The sequence below is a fragment of the Kogia breviceps genome, chromosome 5, assembly GCF_026419965.1.
Source record: "Kogia breviceps isolate mKogBre1 chromosome 5, mKogBre1 haplotype 1, whole genome shotgun sequence".
In the NCBI taxonomy this organism is placed as follows: domain Eukaryota; kingdom Metazoa; phylum Chordata; class Mammalia; order Artiodactyla; family Physeteridae; genus Kogia; species Kogia breviceps.
Window position 1 is genome coordinate 131,048,309 of NC_081314.1, and position 16,656 is coordinate 131,064,964.

Here is a 16,656-nt window from a genome sequence, read left to right on the forward strand (position 1 = left end):
TGGTGAACACATTGTGTTTGGCTGAGGTTGTCACTTGGGGAGTGTCAAAGAAAGATCTCAGAATGCTCAAAGGGCTTCTTTCATGTCCTAGTGGTGAGGATCTGGTGAGAAATTCAGTTACTTATGGCTTTCTGATGCTGTTGGCCACCATTAAACATTTGAAGATGTGCTTGAAGGACATTTCTTTGAAATTTTTGAGAATTTATTTTACTGTAAGAAGTTAATTTATTTACTTCATTGCGAATATCACATGAAAAATTTAATCGTCCAGTGGTTTGGGTAACGGAAACCTGTGAAAGTTTCCCTAAGTTTACTAACGCATATAGTTTTATGAAAACAACTTATACTTAGTTCCAAAGCATCATTTGTCCTTCTTGTATTCAAATGATTAAAAAATCAGAAAAGGGAGGGAGCATAAAACTTTTGTGGCATATATAACAAATATACAAAGTTTGTTCGAATTAATTCATTCACCATAAACATCTGTCCATTAACACTTTCTCTGTTAAAATGGCAATTTGTTATGAACTCCCTGAATAATATTTTTACAACCGTAAAGATTGATAGTGGATGTGAAGTTGTCTGCAGAGTGCCTGAGAGTAGCATTGTTTGATACTGATTTCTCCCAATGCCTTACACAGATTTGAGAATGGGGGATGAGGGGGTGGGGTGGGAGGAGGTCTGTGGAGCCAGACTAAACTATCTGTAGGTAGATGCACATCTTGGCTTCCCTGCTTTCTAGTGTTGTGACCTTGAGCAAGGTACTTAACCTCTCTCAATTGTCACATCTGTCAAATAAGGATATTAACAGAGTGGAGTCACATCTTTGTTAGATGCTAGGTTCTTAAGGGGAAAATTTATTCATTGTCAAAATCACCCTTAAATTCTTCAGGTCATCACTGGCTCACCAGGACATCAGCCATGGGTAGCTCCAAAGTCAAATACATTTTTTATTCCTCCTTGCGCTTTGGTGTGGCTCCCCTTTCTCTGAACATAGGATGCCAATGTCTCATTAAGAAGAAGGGCCAGAATGGCCCGAGACTAGAAGAATGTGTCCGTCTGTGTGTCTGTTTCTCTCTCCCTTTCCCTTACTCCCTTCCTCTCCCTCCGCTGCCCTCTCCTCTCCCTCCCCTTCTATGACCTATTATGGTTGAATGACAGATAGTGAGAGAGATGAGTATATTATCTAATATATCCTAATTCCTACATCATTGGGTTACTTTCTATCCATATAAATATTTATCTGTAATAATTACTGGATGGTATTATTGTTACTGCTAGCCCTATGGATTTTTAAAATATTTGTTACTCTAATAATTGTATATAAGTGATTAAACCACATGGCTAAGGGCTTCCCTGGTGGCGCAGTGGTTAAGAATCCACCTGCCAATGCAGGGGACATGGGTTCAAGCCCTGGTCCAGGAACATCCCACATGCTGCAGAGCAACTAAGCCCTTGCACCACAACTACTGAGCCTGTGCTCTAGAGCCCGCGAGCCACAACTACTGAGCCCAAGAGGCACAATTGCTGAGGCCGTGTGCCCCAACTGAAGCCTGCACGCCTAGAGACCATGTTCCACAGCAAGAGAAGCCACCACAATGAGAAGCCCGTGCACCGCAACAGAGTAGCCCCCGCTCGCCGCCGCAACTAGAGAAAGCCCACATGTAGCAACGAAGACCCAATGCAGCCAAAAAAATAATAATAATATAAATAAATTTTAAAAAAGAAAACACATGGCTATTAATTTTTCTTTTTGAAAACTTATGAAATAATTTATACCCACAGTTTTTATGACTTGCTTTTATGCACGGTATTCTCTCTAATGTACTTAAAAAAATGTTTTTTTATTAGGGTATAGTTGATTTACAATACTGTGTTAGTTTCAGGCATACAGCAAAGTGAATCAGTTATACATATACGTATATCCACTCTTTTTTAGATTCTTTTCCCATATAGGTCATTACAGAGTATTGAGTAGAGTTCCCTGTGCTATACAGTAGGACCTTATTAGTTACATATATTTATTTTTGGCTGCATTGGGTCTTCGTTGCTGTCTGTGCACGGGCTTTCTCTAGTTGTGGCGAGCAGGGGCTACTCTTTGTTGTGGTGTGTGGGCTTCTCACTGTGGTGGCTTCTCTTGTGGAGTACAGGCTCTAGGCATGCAGGCTTCAGTAGTTGTGGCTCACAGGCTCTAGAGCACAGGCTCAGTAATTGTTGCATATGGGCTTAGTTGCTCCCCGGCATGTGGGATCTTCCTGGACCAGGGCTCGAACCTGTGTCCCCTGCATCAGCAGGCAGATTCTTAACCACTGCGCCACCAGGGTAGTCCTCTGTAATGTACTTTTTTTTTTTTTTTTTTTTTTTCCTGCGGTATGCGGGCCTCTCACTGTTGTGGCCTCTCCCGTTGCGGAGCACAGGCTCCGGACGCACAGGCTCAGCGGCCATGGCTCACGGGCTTAGTTGCTCCGCGGCATGTGGGATCTTCCCGGACCAGGGCACGAACCCGTGTCTCCTGCATCGGCAGGCGGATTCTCAACCACTGCGCCACCAGGGAAGCCCTGTAATGTACTTTTAAAACAAAGAGAAAACCTCTGTAACATCTCAGTTTTTCCTAATCATGTTTTCAATGAAAAGTATTCACTTAAATAACACTTTCATAGTAAATTTGTAAGTTGTAATAGTGTGAATACATATTTATTCTTAGTCAAACCAAATTATTTTAAACGGGTGATAGACATATAAGAACTTTCATTCTTACAGTGGGGAGAGAAAAGAATCACAAAGGTTTTATTTGACTAGGAATTACTTGACTTGGAGATTTAGAAGTTATGGAAATAATCATCTCTTAATCTCATTTTATGAACTTCTGCCAGTGATTTTGGAACACATCCATAGCTATGAAAGACGTTTTGTAGCTAGGTTTAAAACAACTTTTGACCTTAACCAGCGGCCCTGCATGACAAGTTTTTGTTTATTTTTCTACTTAACTTACTCAAGAAAAGTGAAGAAAAAAAAATCAGTTCAAGAAACCAGCCAGCAGCCTGCCAATGCAGGGGACACAGGTCGAGCCCTGGTCTGGGAAGATCCCACATGCCACAGAGCAACTAAGCCTGTGCGCCACAACCACTGAGCCCGCGTGCCACAACGACTGAAGCCTGCGCGCCTAGAGCCCGTGCTCTGCAACTGCACCAAGAGAAGACACCGCAATGAGAAGCCTGTGCACCGCAACGAAGAGTAGACCCCACTCGCCACAACTAGAGAAAGCCCGCACACAGCAACAAAGACCCAACGCAGCCAAAAATTAATTAATTAATTACTTTTTTAAAAAAGGAAAAGGGAAAGATGATTCAATCTGGTCCTAAATCTTCCAGTCTCAGATTGGACTAATGTTTGCCTCAAATGAAAGAAGGCCCAAGACTCCTAAAGAAAATAAACATTCTCAGTAGGCAGTGTGGTGTTTGAAAAGTTCAAAGATATGATGTGCCGGGAACAAAGATTATCTTTTCCTGTTTTGCCAACATTGTCCCCTCCACTGGTTTCTAGGGAATATGAATCTTCATTGTTTTGTCTAAAAAGTATACTAAAATAGTTCAAAAGTCACGAGAAATGCCAGTCATAATTGGAGCTTCTCTGAGCACACTAATTTGCACATTTCTAAAGGAGAAAAGAGACTCTTTCAAAGTGTACTTCGAACGTTTCACAGAATAATGGTTTAGAATCAGAATCCCAGGCAGAAACATTCAGCGATCATGTCATTTAAACGTAGGTGTAATGCACAAGGACCCGTGAGACCCTAACGTTTCTCTAGCTCACTTAAGAGGATTCTGGCTTGGCCAGCTTAGTCTCTTCCCTTCCTCTGCTCTCTGAAAATCCAAACCCCCTTTTGGACTCTACAAAATAAAACTGAGGCAGGAGAGGAGAAGCTGGAAAAGAAAGGCAGGAGGGGCTGCGGGGGGGGGGGAGCGGTTCAGAGGACTATGGGACATATTCTAGTATGTGACAAAAGTACATGGAAAAGGGAAAATAGGGTATTTTAAAAGATTTCTTGGACCCCTTCATGGTTTTTGAAATATGCAAGCAAAAGAGTTATTTTGAAATTACTCTTTGGTGGCTCCAATACCTCTCTAAGACTGAGCCAAGTGGGTTACTGCTTTATACAAATATATTTACAAGGGGAGTAAGAAGGATCAGTTCAGGCCTACATTCTTCACATAGATTTGCCAGTTTCCTTAGTGAAGATGTTTGCAATTTAGAGATACGTAGAACCTGAGTTGAACAGTTGAGCTAGACATTTGAGGTTTATAGTTTTTTGAGATTTTTAATTTCACAATTAGATTTGCTGTCCAGGCTTCCAAGAGAAGAGAGAAAGGGAAAAAAAAGTATCCAGAATAGCATGTATTCTTCAGGAGTGGTAAAATCTGGCACAGTGGAAGATTCATTTACATGTCAATGTACTTATAGATAAATGATGGAAAGACAAGATGCCATGTCATATGAAGGATTTTTCTCTCCTTCACAAAAGTGTAATAAATTATTTCATAGTTAAGAAATTCTGATCTTATAGGGACTTTCAAAATCCTTGAACTCATGGTTCCTTGCCCTCCTTAAGTCTATTCCTGGGTTGTCAAACCAGCCTAGCTGTAAGTCTAGAGCAGTGGTTCTCAACCAGGTAGGACCTCCCCATCCTACACTCAGGGGACCTTTGGCAATATCTAGGAACATTTTCGGTTGTCATGACTTGGGGTAGTGGGGGTAGGGATGCTACTGGCATCTGGTGGGTAGAAGCAAGTGATACTGCAAAGCATCCTACAATGCACAGGACAGCCTCCCACAACAAAGAATGATCTAGTCTCAAATGTCAATAGTGTCAACATTGAGAAAGCTTGATCTAGAGCTTTCCTGAGATCACCTAAGTGTCCTACTTCTCCAGTCATAGCCTCTTAGCTTCCACCTTGCTGTTATTCTTCTGAGCCAGTCCTTGCCTTGCTTATTACCACCAATTTCTCAACCTATGGCATCTTCATTAGACCAGCGGACTTTTCCACCAGGCATCTTTGTTCATCCGCAGTCCTTCCTCATAGTTCAGCTTGGGAGGAACGTGACGTGAGGCCCAGTATAGAACAGTAATAAACAATGTGGGCTTTGGGTGTAATTTAGGTAAGTTAAAATCCCAGATCCACCACTTACTACTAATATAACCTTGGCCAAGTTTCTTACCCTCTCTGTGCCTCAGTTTCCCCACCTGAAAAAAATGTGGATGTCATCAGGGAGGGAAACTGATAATATCATCACCATCAATCACCATCATCATCATCATCATCATATCAGATCCCATTAGGGATTTCAGTCCTATAGATCAGTGATTTTTCCAGGGTTGGAAAATCATGGAACTGTTTAGGGGGATAACAAAGGTGTTCTGTTTGCATTTTTTATCAGAACTTTATTATACAAAGTTTATAATCATTATATATTATGTATATACTATGTACATATGTACTATGTATATATCATGTACATACTATGTATGTACTATGTACATACATACGTTGAATGACTCATTTCTATATGATATAGGTATAGTCAGGGATAAGTTCATAAAGCAATTGATGTCCTTACATAAAGCACTAAAAATAATTAGCTTTTATTTGCAGGGGGCAATACCTGTGACAGTACTAGATCGCACATTAGACTGAATTAAGGACATACATAAACTCTTGTTTAACAGTTGAGCTTGTGAGAGTGTGTTGTCTGGGGGGGCAGCAAGGGGGCAGCAGGGGGGAGGGGCGCAAATAGTTGCATGAGCTCTGCTTTGGGAAATGCTTAAAGGGCAAAACCACAGTACAGAAAATGGAAAAAACATATAGTTTGCCTTAGCTTTTCCTATTTTGATACTTTAAAACTTATGTGTAATGAATTGTGTGAAACTGTCACCAAACTTCAGGCTAGTTTTCTTTAATATGGCATCCCATTCAAACATTTGAAAATGGCCTTTTGCACTATTTTAATTATCCTACCTGTTTTAATCTTTCAGATCATAAGGCCTATGGATTCTCTGCCTCAAAGGATCATCAAGTAGTCACAGCAATAGAGTATCAAGGTAGAGTACCTTACTGATGTTCACGGTCTGTATTGTTGAAATAACTCACAGAGATGACACACGTTAGTGCCTTTCTGTTTGTCAGGAATCTCTGTCTCGCTTCACGCTAACTCCTCTGCTGAAATGCTGCTTCCTGCTGTTCCCCCCTTGAGAACTCTTTCTCCACCTCCTCAGTAGAAATTTTGGACATTCCACGAGAGACCCGATGTACAAAGAATGTCTCATTACATAAAGTATCTGCAACAAAGCAAATCTAATTTGTGAAACTGGGAGAAGGAGCTCTTGCAAAGTTTCCAGTCAGCTACATTTGGTAAATGGGAATTAACACTGCAAACCCCACTCTGTGTATTTAAGGTAACGTTAATATAGCCTATTGTTGGGGTATCATTTTGCTATTTATTTTAGCCTCTTAAAATATTTATAAGGGAGGGGTTGGTATTTAACAGGTATAAAGTTTCAATTTTGCAAGATGAAAACGTTCTGGAGATTGCTTGCACAATAGTGTGAATATATCTAACGCTACTGAACTGTACAGTAAAAATCATGAAGAAGGTAAATTTTAAGTTATGTATATTTTATCACAATTAAATTTTTTTTTAAGGATCTAATAACCAAAAAGAATTATGAGCCTTTATAAATTTACTTCAAATGTTTGACTATCTACTACTTCTCTGAAGGGTTTTTACCTAGAACACATGAATAATACTGGGCAACCTGAAAAATTACTGTTTCTTAAATGTGATGCTTCTTTATTTTTTATTTATTTTATTTTATTTTTTTTTAACATCTTTATTGGAGTATAACTGTTTTACAATGGTGTGTGAGTTTCTGCTTTACAACGAAGTGAATGTGATGCTTCTTTAGACCATAAACATTTGAGAAACTGATTTCAAATGTCTGATCCCTTTTCTTTAGGCATGTCTTAGTTCCCTGCAGTTGGAGAGAGATAGGTTTGGAGTAAAGAGAAAAAGGTTTTAAAAAGGGGCCTGGCGTGAGAAGAATTAAATGATCTAGTATTTAACCAGTGCTCACAGTCATGACTGGCATATAGTAAGTTATATGTGCTTGTTAAATAATAATATGCTATAATAAGAATCAGTGAATCAGTCATTCACTTAAATAATTATTTAGGTTATTCAGGTTCTTTGAAGTCCTCATATTTCACATGATTAAGCTAATAAAACACTCTTTTTTTTTTTTTTTTTGCGGTATGCGGGCCTCTCACTGCTGTGGCCTCTCCCGTTGCGGAGCACAGGCTCCGGACGCGCAGGCCTAGCGGCCATGGCTCACGGGCTTAGTTGCTCCGCGGCACGTGGGATCTTCCCGGACCAGGGCACGAACCCGTGTCTCCTGCATCGGCAGGCGGATTCTCAACCACTGCGCCACCAGGGAAGCCCTAATAAAACACTCTTGATCATGACGTAGTTTTAAATGGGGAGAGGTGGGAAAAAGAAATTAATGACTGGTAGTAATTTGGGACTGTGTGGAGTACTTATAGGGAAGACAGACGCGGCGGGGTGAGATGCCAAAAAGGAGACTGGAAAAGCCAATGAGTGAGCACAGTGAGAGGAAAAGATGGAGCAGGACATCCGTGTGGGACGAAGGAAACAAAGTTAATTTCTCTCACTTTTTACTTTTCTGGAGGATCTTACTGTTGGTCCAACTGGATACCATGGATACACTCATCCCTGCCTCCCCAGGCCCTGTGCCGTGATATCTGAATTAGGATGCCAAAAGTATATTCTTTAGTCTTAACGTTACTTTTTAAAAAAGTATTAAGGTGAAATTCACATAACATAAAATTCACGATGTTAAAGTGAACAATTAAGTGTCATGTATTATATCCACAATGCTGTGTGACCACCACCTCTATCTAGTTTCAAAGCATTGCCAACACTCTAGACTAAAACCCTGTACCGTTTTTATATCACTTTAAAATGTATGTTTTATTTTTAAAATAAATCTTTCTACAGATAGGAAATAGAAAATCCTTCTAGGTTTATTGCACTCAAATGTTAGTCTTATTTACTCCCAAGTAAGTATTTTCTATTTTTTTAATCTCGCCTCTGCTCCTTTTAATTAAAAATTACATTTTGAATCTATTTTATATGTGCTCCAATCATTCCAACTTGGCTTTCCATAAAGCAAAAATAAATTTCTATCTATCTTCTTCAACATTTCACTTTTAAGATATTTTATGCAGTAACTTAATTTTACTTAAAGTCTAAAATATATTTTTTGGTTTTACTTTTTTTAATTGAAGTATAGTTGATTTACAATGTTGTGTTAATTTCTGCTGCACAGCAAAATGACTCGGTTGGTTATGCATATATACATTATACATTCTTTTTTATATTCTTTTCCATTACAGTTTACCCCAGGACATTGAATATAAGTTCCCTGTGCTATACAGTAGGACCTTGTCCATCCATTCTATATGTAATAATTTGTATCTACTAACCCTAATCTCCCAGTCTATCCTCCCCCACCTTCCCTCGCTCTTGGCAACCACAAGTCTGTTCTCTATGGCTGTGAGTCTGTTTCTGTTTTTTAGATAGGTTCATTTGTGTCATATTTTAGATTCCACATATAAGTGATATCATATGGTATTTGTCTTTCTCTTTCTGACTTACTTCACGTAGTATGATAATCTCTAGCGGCATCCATGTTGCCGCAAATGGCTTTTTCTTTTTTTAAATTTATTTATTTTATTTTTGGCTGTGTCGGGTCTTTGTTGCTGCGCGCAGGCTTTTCTCTGGTTGCAGTGAGTGGGGGCTACTCTTCGTTGCGGTGCGTGGGCTTCTCACTGCAGTGGCTTCTCTTGTTTCAGAGCAGGCGGGCTTCAGTAGTTGTGGCACTTGGGTTCAGTAGTTGTGGCTCGCGGGCTCCAGAGTGCAGGCTCAGTAGTTGTGGCACATAGGCTTAGTTGCTCCACAGCATGTGGCATCTTCCTGGACAAGGGCTCGAACCCATGTCCCCTGCATTGGCAGGCAGATTCTTAACCACTGCTCTACCAGGGAAGCCCCCTGTAAATGGCTTTTTTTTTTTTTAATGGCTGAGTTGTTAGTATTCCACTGTATATATGTACCACCTCTTCTTTATCCATTCATCTGTCGATGGACATTTAGGTTGTTTCCATGTCTTGGCTGTTGTGAATAGTGCTGCTATGAACATAGGGGTGCATGTATCTTTTTGAATTATAGTTTTGTCGGGATATATGCCCAGGAATGGGATTGCTGGATCATATGGTAATTCTATTTTTAGTTTTCTGAGGGACCTCCATGCACCTCCGTGCAGCTCGTGGCTGCACGAGCTTACATTCCCACCAACAGTGCAAGAGGGTTCCCTTTTCTCCACACCCTCTCCAGCATTTGGTATTTGTAGACTTTTTAATGATGGCCATTCTGACTGGTGTGACGTGATACCTCATTGTAGTTCTGATTTGCATTTCTCTAATAATTAACAATATTGAGCATCTTTCATGTGCCTATTGGCCATCTGTATGTCTTCTTTGGAGAAATGTCTATTTAGGTCTTCTGCCTATTTTTTGATTTTTTTGTGTTTTTGTTGTTGAGTTGTACGAAAATATTTTATGATTTGTGTATGTGTGTTCCCCCCAATTCATTCAGTTTTTTTGTCTCTTGTCCCTCTGATGTCAATACATCATGAATTAATTAATTCCTTCTTTTCAGCACTGCTTTTCTGTATCACTTCCCATAGTGATGCCAAAAGCAGAATGAGGGTAAAGCGAGGGCTGCTCTGCTGGGCTTGTAAATTACATGAGCAGCCTTATGAAGACAGCACAACCCTGAGAGCAGTAAACCAGAATTTAATAGCATGCTTTTCTCCACAGAAGTAATAATTTATGGTAATTCTCCAGAACTACTTTGGTAGTATCCATTCTCTTCTTGCATGATGTAAGATTTTGATGATTTTTTAACTTGAGCACAGAGAATGAAATCAAACAAGAGTCAACAACACAGAATGTTAGAAAAATTCAAATTCACAGTGATTCTAGCTGTGTAATTCCTTAAAGTGATTATTTTGCTGCCTGTTGAACAAATGCTTTTTCCAAACAAGGAATTATCTTTTCTCAATCCAAACTGGAACAGATATTTTTGGCAATGTAATAATCATCTTAATAGAAAAACTTGGTGCATTTTTCTGTTCTAATATGCCTTGCTTTGAGAAAGGATGATTTATGTCTATATTGTTTTCTTTGCTGTCTCAAACACAGGAAACACTTTAGCTCAAATCTGAATAATTTGGGGGTAGATTTATGATGCTATTAAGTATGGATTTCTACCATGCCAAGGCAAGCTTACAACTACAAGTAAGAGAAGTGCCTCATGGGTAAAAGTAATAATAACCATTAGTGGAACATGGACTATATACAGAGTACCATGTGTACCCAAGTATGTAAATATATTACCTCATTTAATGTTTACCACAGCTTTGCAAGATGAATAATGTTGTTCTTATCATTTTACAGATGTGTGAACACAATCACATCTTTTTTTTAAAAGTTAAATAATTTGCTCAGTATCACACATCTGGTTTATGGCAGAGGTCTAACTTCAAAGCCTGTGCCTTAAACTACTATATTATGGCACGATAACGCCGAGGGCTTGACACAGAAAATTATGCTGGCCATGAATGTTGAATTTTGGCTGAAAAGAGAGAGGAGAGTCCATGGTAGTTAGCTTCTCAGTTCACTTAGTTCTCTATCCTCAGATGTTGGCCCCATGATTCTAGTAGATTTACTGTTTCTCACAGTTTTGGAGGTCAAGGTGTTCCCCTGCTTGGAACACTCCCAAAGAGCCACAAGGCGAAATTCGGATCTTTCCAGGAAATTCAAATTCCCTCTTTGAAGTCTTTGGTTAATTATCACCTTCTAAATGAGGTGAACTCTGACTACTCTGTTTTTTAAAATTGCACCCCCATTCCCCAGATTCCCAAACCTCCTGTACTCTGATCTACTCGTATTTTCATAGCACTCATGACCTCTATTTTTTTTTTTTCCCCCGGTACGCGAGCCTCTCACTGTTGTGGCCTCTCCCGTTGAGGAGCACAGGCTCCGGACGCGCAGGCTCAGCGGCCATGGCTCACGGGCCCAGCCACGAGGAGCAGAGGCTCCGGACGCGCAGGCTCAGCGGCCATGGCCCACGGGCCCAGCCGCTCCGCGGCATGTGGGATCCTCCCGGACTGGGACACGAATGCGTGTCCCCTGCATCGGCAGGCGGACTCTCAACCACTGCGCCACCAGGGAAGCCCAATGACCTCTTAACGTACTGTATAATTCACTTCGTGATGTTTCTTGTGTGTCTGACCCCCTGCAAATTGTAAGATCCCAAAGGGGAGGGATCTTTGTTTTGCCCACTGCTATAGCTCAAGAACAATGCCAGACACACAGTAAATAATATATTTTGCACAAATTGCATAGACCATTTCTCCACATTTTATATGGTCAATGAGATTGACGCTGGAGTGGAGTCACTTCACTTAAGAAAACCATTGGTTACATTTTAAACATAATTTCTGCAGAGATTTTCCATAGAGTAATAAGTATAGAAATCAGGAAGAATTCACCAAAAGGAGTGTGTGTGTCCAGTTAAATATGTGAAACAATATGATTTTTTGAGTGTAAATTTATTCCTAAGACCCAGGAGTGTGAGCTAAAAATGAGTGTGGGTGTGTGTTTAATTGCTGGAAACTCAACAAAATACGGGAAGGAAACCTATCTAAAACTCAAGACTCCGGAAGGCCACCACCCATTCTCCTTAATCAACAGAACAGAGCCATGTTTCCTCAGACAAGTCCCTCGGCACACATTTGTATGTGTAGCATAATTGTAAACATGTCTGTAAAATGATGTCTGTTTGTAACATAAAACCTGCTTTTAAAACTAGGCATCCTTAAAAACAACTTTTGGAGTTTTTTCCCTTGTCTTTCTTTTCTCTATCCTACTTTCTATCTTCCATTACCTGTTATTCTATTTCTATATTTCTAGCAATGTGTGTGGAACTAAAAAAAAAAATTAGAAACTACATTTTAACAGAAAAATCATAATTCTGTCACACAGAAATCATCACTGGGTTAATATTTTCATACATATTCATACAGGCTTTTTGTCCATATCTATGCGTATACTTTTTATAAAACCTGGGATAAATATTATAAGTATTGCTTTCTAACCTGCCATGTCATGTAATATCCTGAATTATTTTTTTTAACGGCATTAAGTCTGCTTAACATCAAAATCAGAGGTATGAGAAGGATTTTAACATAGTTTCTCTTCTAGTCAAAGATACTGTGTTTTTTAGGTCAAACTGTATGCATTTTGGAGGAAAATAGTTTCAGAAATACGAAGTTGAGGGAACTCTGCTCAGTACTCTGTAATAACCTATATGGGAAAAGAATCTGAAAAAGAATGGATATATGTATATATATAACTGGATCACTTTGCTGTACACCTGAAACTAACACAACATTGTAAATCAACTATATTCCAATATAAAATAAAAACTTAAAAAAATATGAAGTTGACACTCCGTATAGCTGGCTGGAAACATACTGCAAAAATAGAACTAGAGGTTTCCATTTGGCAACTTGAAGCAGTTGGCAGGCAGGCCCTGGGTTTTTCTTCCGTCCATCTTGTTTGGACAGTTAAAAGAGGGGGCTCCTTGGGTAGTTCCAGGAATTCTTTAATGACATAAGTGCAGTAAATTCCCTGTGGTAAAGTAATCTTAGTGAGCTACATTGAGGTGGTTAAACCTGATGCCAAGATTAAATCTTTGAATAATTTTTCTGGATTGAGGTGAGGGGTAGTAGTCAATGATTTATTAGGAGACCATATTGGGTGTGTATTAATGTATTTTCGGAGAAGGGTATCAAAAAAGGGATCTGAGTGAGAATATAGCATGTTGAGGGACCATTCGGGGGTCCATAGCATGGCCTGGACTGGGCTAAGTGCCTTTCTTAGACAGTAGGTGTGAAGCATCCACTATTTACCTCCATCCGGGCACTCATCACCTTGGACTGAAATTACACTGTCTTATTTGTCTCTTCTACCAGACTGTAAACTCCTTGAAGACTGAGATGGGGAAGAAAAATATAAATAATTAATCATAGCTGCCATTTTTAAAGACTTACTATGTCCAGGCATGTGTGCTTTGCATATATTATTGTATATGAAGACTCAACAACTCTACGAGATACCATCTTATTTTACAGATGATAACTGAGGCTCAAGAACTAGGGAAAGTAGCATAGTGTCACAAAATTATTTTGCGAAATAATCATAATGCTTTCAATTCATCTTTGAATTAAGCCAACATGGTACCTGTTGAGGAAGTTTATGAATAAGTGGATGAATGGATAAGAGAATAATTTAAGGATGTTAAAAATTTGTTAATTAAGTAAAATATTATTTCAGAGGGACAATTTTTTTAAAAAGTATTTTTGTTTTTGTTCCTAGAGGTTATTTTAGCCTGTAAATACCCAAAGAAGACCATTTCCTCCAGATTGGAGTGGAAGAAGCTGGGGCGCAGTGTCTCCTTTGTGTACTATCAACAAGCTCTTCAAGGTAAGAGGCTGGGACTCGATAAGGTGAGAGCAAGAGAGCACCAGATAGCCCAGGTCCTTTAATTAACCAATGAGGGCAGGACATGGCTGATGACTGGGAATGTGTTTCTGTAAGCGTGAGATGAAACCAATAGAGACTGAGACCCAAAACACAACAACCACAAAGACAGAGGACAGAGAACAGAAGAAGTTCACCTCCACGCATGAACTCCATGGAGGCCTCACATTTCTCACCTCACTTCTAGAGGATGTAAGATGCAATTGTTCTTGCTGGCCCAGCAGATTAAACTCTTGAGAGAAAGGAAGAAAAAAATGGTGTGGGGTTGGGATGGAGGGTCACTGCTCAATTGTAGTAACTTTCCCCTATTTCCATATCACCATTGAGAAAGCAAGGCCATCACTGAGAAGTTTAGGGTGTTAAGACTCAGGGGAAGATAAATACAGCTACCCTTATCCAGTGCTTTCTTGTTTACATTTTTTATTGTTATACATTTCTTTATACTCCCTATCCTTCTTGTTGAATATATAGTGAGCTTTTAATTTAAAGTATTGGTAATGATAGATAAAATGCAATGATGTCTGGGATTTAGTTCAAAATAATCCAGTGGTTAAAGGTACAGATGTAGTAAGACAGGCCTAGCATTGATTAAAATTACAGTTGGGTGATGGTTTGTTGAGGTTCATTTTACTATACTCTCTGATTTTTGTGCATGCTTGAAATTTTCCATTATAATTATTTTAAAAGTTGGAAATATAACTTAAGTGTAATAAACAGGTTATTTTAAAATACGTCTTACTTTAATTTTAAAGAATTAAACAAGTGAGCAAATGTTTAAAGTTCATAGAAAATTTAAAATATCCTTCTGGTTCTTACCTGTTAAGATAGGATTACGGGCAGCAGAGGCCTAATAGCACAGCTGTCTTTACTTGAATTTTCTGTAATGCTAATCTAATGTGATACAAAACACTATTTTAATTCCACAAGAATTACTGTCAAAAACTAATCCAAAGAATGTTTTTAAAGACCCCCTCACCTTCTTTTCTGTGGCAGTATCATGCAAGCCACCACACACACTCACCTTATTTTCTGTGGCAGTATCATGCAAGCCACCACACATACAGTTACTGTTCCAGCTAGTTAAAACTAGGCTCTCCAGTATCTTTTGAAGATGTGAATCTATTTTTTTTTCTTTTTTTTCTTTTTGGTGGTACGCGGGCCTCTCACTGTTGTGGCCTCTCCCGTTGCGGAGCGCAGGCTCCGGACGCACAGGCTCAGCGGCCATGGCTCACGGGCCCAGCCGCTCCGCGGCATGTGGGATCTTCCCGGACCGGGGCACGAACCCGTATCCCCTGCATCGGCAGGCGGATTCTCAACCACTGCGCCACCAGGGAAGCCCTCCTTTTTTTTTTGTGGTACGCGGGCCTCTCACTGCTGTGTCCTCTCCCTTTGCGGAGCACAGGCTCCAGACGCGCAGGCTCAGCGGCCATGGCTCACGGGCCCAGCCGCTCCGCGGCATGTGGGATCCTCCCGGACCGGGGCACGAACCCGTGTCCCCTGCATCGGCAGGCGGGCCCTCAACCACTGCGCCACCAGGGAAGCCCAATGTGAATCTATTTATTCTAGCATACTAGAAAGGGGATGAGGCAGGAATGAGGGTTGAAGTCTTTAAAATGAAATATGGGAATATGGAACTGAGTGTTCCTTTGTGAACAGTATGACATTCTAAAAAAGCAAGAGAAATTTGGAAGAGCAGCACTCATATACAATTTTTAAATTTTTTAATTGAGCTTATTAATAGGAAAATAAATGCAGTGGTTACTGAATGAAGTGACTAGAGAAAGGCAGTATATAGAAAGTTATTATATCATTATTAACATCATTGTCCTCTTTTTCTAAAAGGAGATTTTAAAGATCGGGCTGAGATGATCGATTTCAGCATACGGATCAAAAATGTTACGAGAAATGATGCCGGGAAATATCGTTGTGAAGTTAGTGCCCCATCTGAACAAGGTCAAAACCTGGAAGAGGATACACTCACTCTAGAAGTATTAGGTGATATGCTTGTATCTGTGTGATTACTGTTCCCACCCTCATCCCCATCATCCAACCCTGGAGCAATGAGGCAACTCAGGGCCCCAGTGAGTAAAGTTATAATGGTGGACCACCAGCACCGCTGTTCCTGCAAAATCTTGGCTATTACTCCTTTTCACCTCGTTGGCTGCTGAAATTTTACTGTTACTAACTTATGATGACAAAATCTCTTTTCAATTAAGATTGAGGTAAACCTTAATGGTCCTCCACTGTACATAGAAGCATTTTCCCCAAGAGTTTACTTTTTAACATCTTGATTGGAGTATAATTGCTTTACAATGGTGTGTTCGTTTCTGCCTTATCAAGAGTTTTTCAATCACTTTCAGCATAGGTAGTAGTAATTCTCTTACCATATAAAATAGTCTCAAATGAGATGATAGAAAAGCAATAAAACAAAAAATGTATTGGGATTAGCAGATGCAAGCTATTATGTATATAGAATGAATAAACAACAAAGTCCTACTGTATAGCACAGGGAACCATATTCAATATCCTGTGATAAACCAGAATGGAAAAGAATATGAAGACCAATGTATGTATATGTATAACTGAATCACTTTGCTGTACAGCAGAAATTAACACAACATTATAAATCAACTATACTTCAATAAAATAAATTTTTTTAAAAATGTAGGCTGGGGAAGTATAGAAGTTATTTTGGTAAAGAAAGGAAATTAGCATTTATTATGCAGCTAGTATGCATTAGGCTTTTTCACATGTGTAATTTTACTTAATCTTCACTGACAACCTGATTTTTACAGATGAGGAGATAGATGCTAAGTGATTTTCCTAAGGCTGCAGAGCTAGTAAGTACCTGGGCCAGGATTTGGATCCAGATGGGGTTAACTTCAAAGCCAATATATTTAGTTACTCGAAGACTCAC

The 16,656-nt window shown here is 39.6% G+C and overlaps 1 protein-coding gene across 4 annotated transcripts in view; it reads left to right on the plus strand.

The window, feature by feature from the left end:
• The window catches only part of JAM2 (junctional adhesion molecule 2), a 283,683-nt gene that overhangs the window by 34,356 nt on the left and 232,671 nt on the right, over positions 1 to 16,656 (plus strand). For all 4 annotated transcript variants that reach the window (XM_067034971.1, XM_067034972.1, XM_067034970.1 and 1 more), the window contains exons 2-4: positions 6,032 to 6,097; positions 13,575 to 13,682; positions 15,582 to 15,734. In XM_067034971.1, the coding sequence (XP_066891072.1) occupies positions 6,032 to 6,097; positions 13,575 to 13,682; positions 15,582 to 15,734 (327 nt within the window). The remainder of the gene's footprint in view (positions 1 to 6,031; positions 6,098 to 13,574; positions 13,683 to 15,581; positions 15,735 to 16,656) is intronic.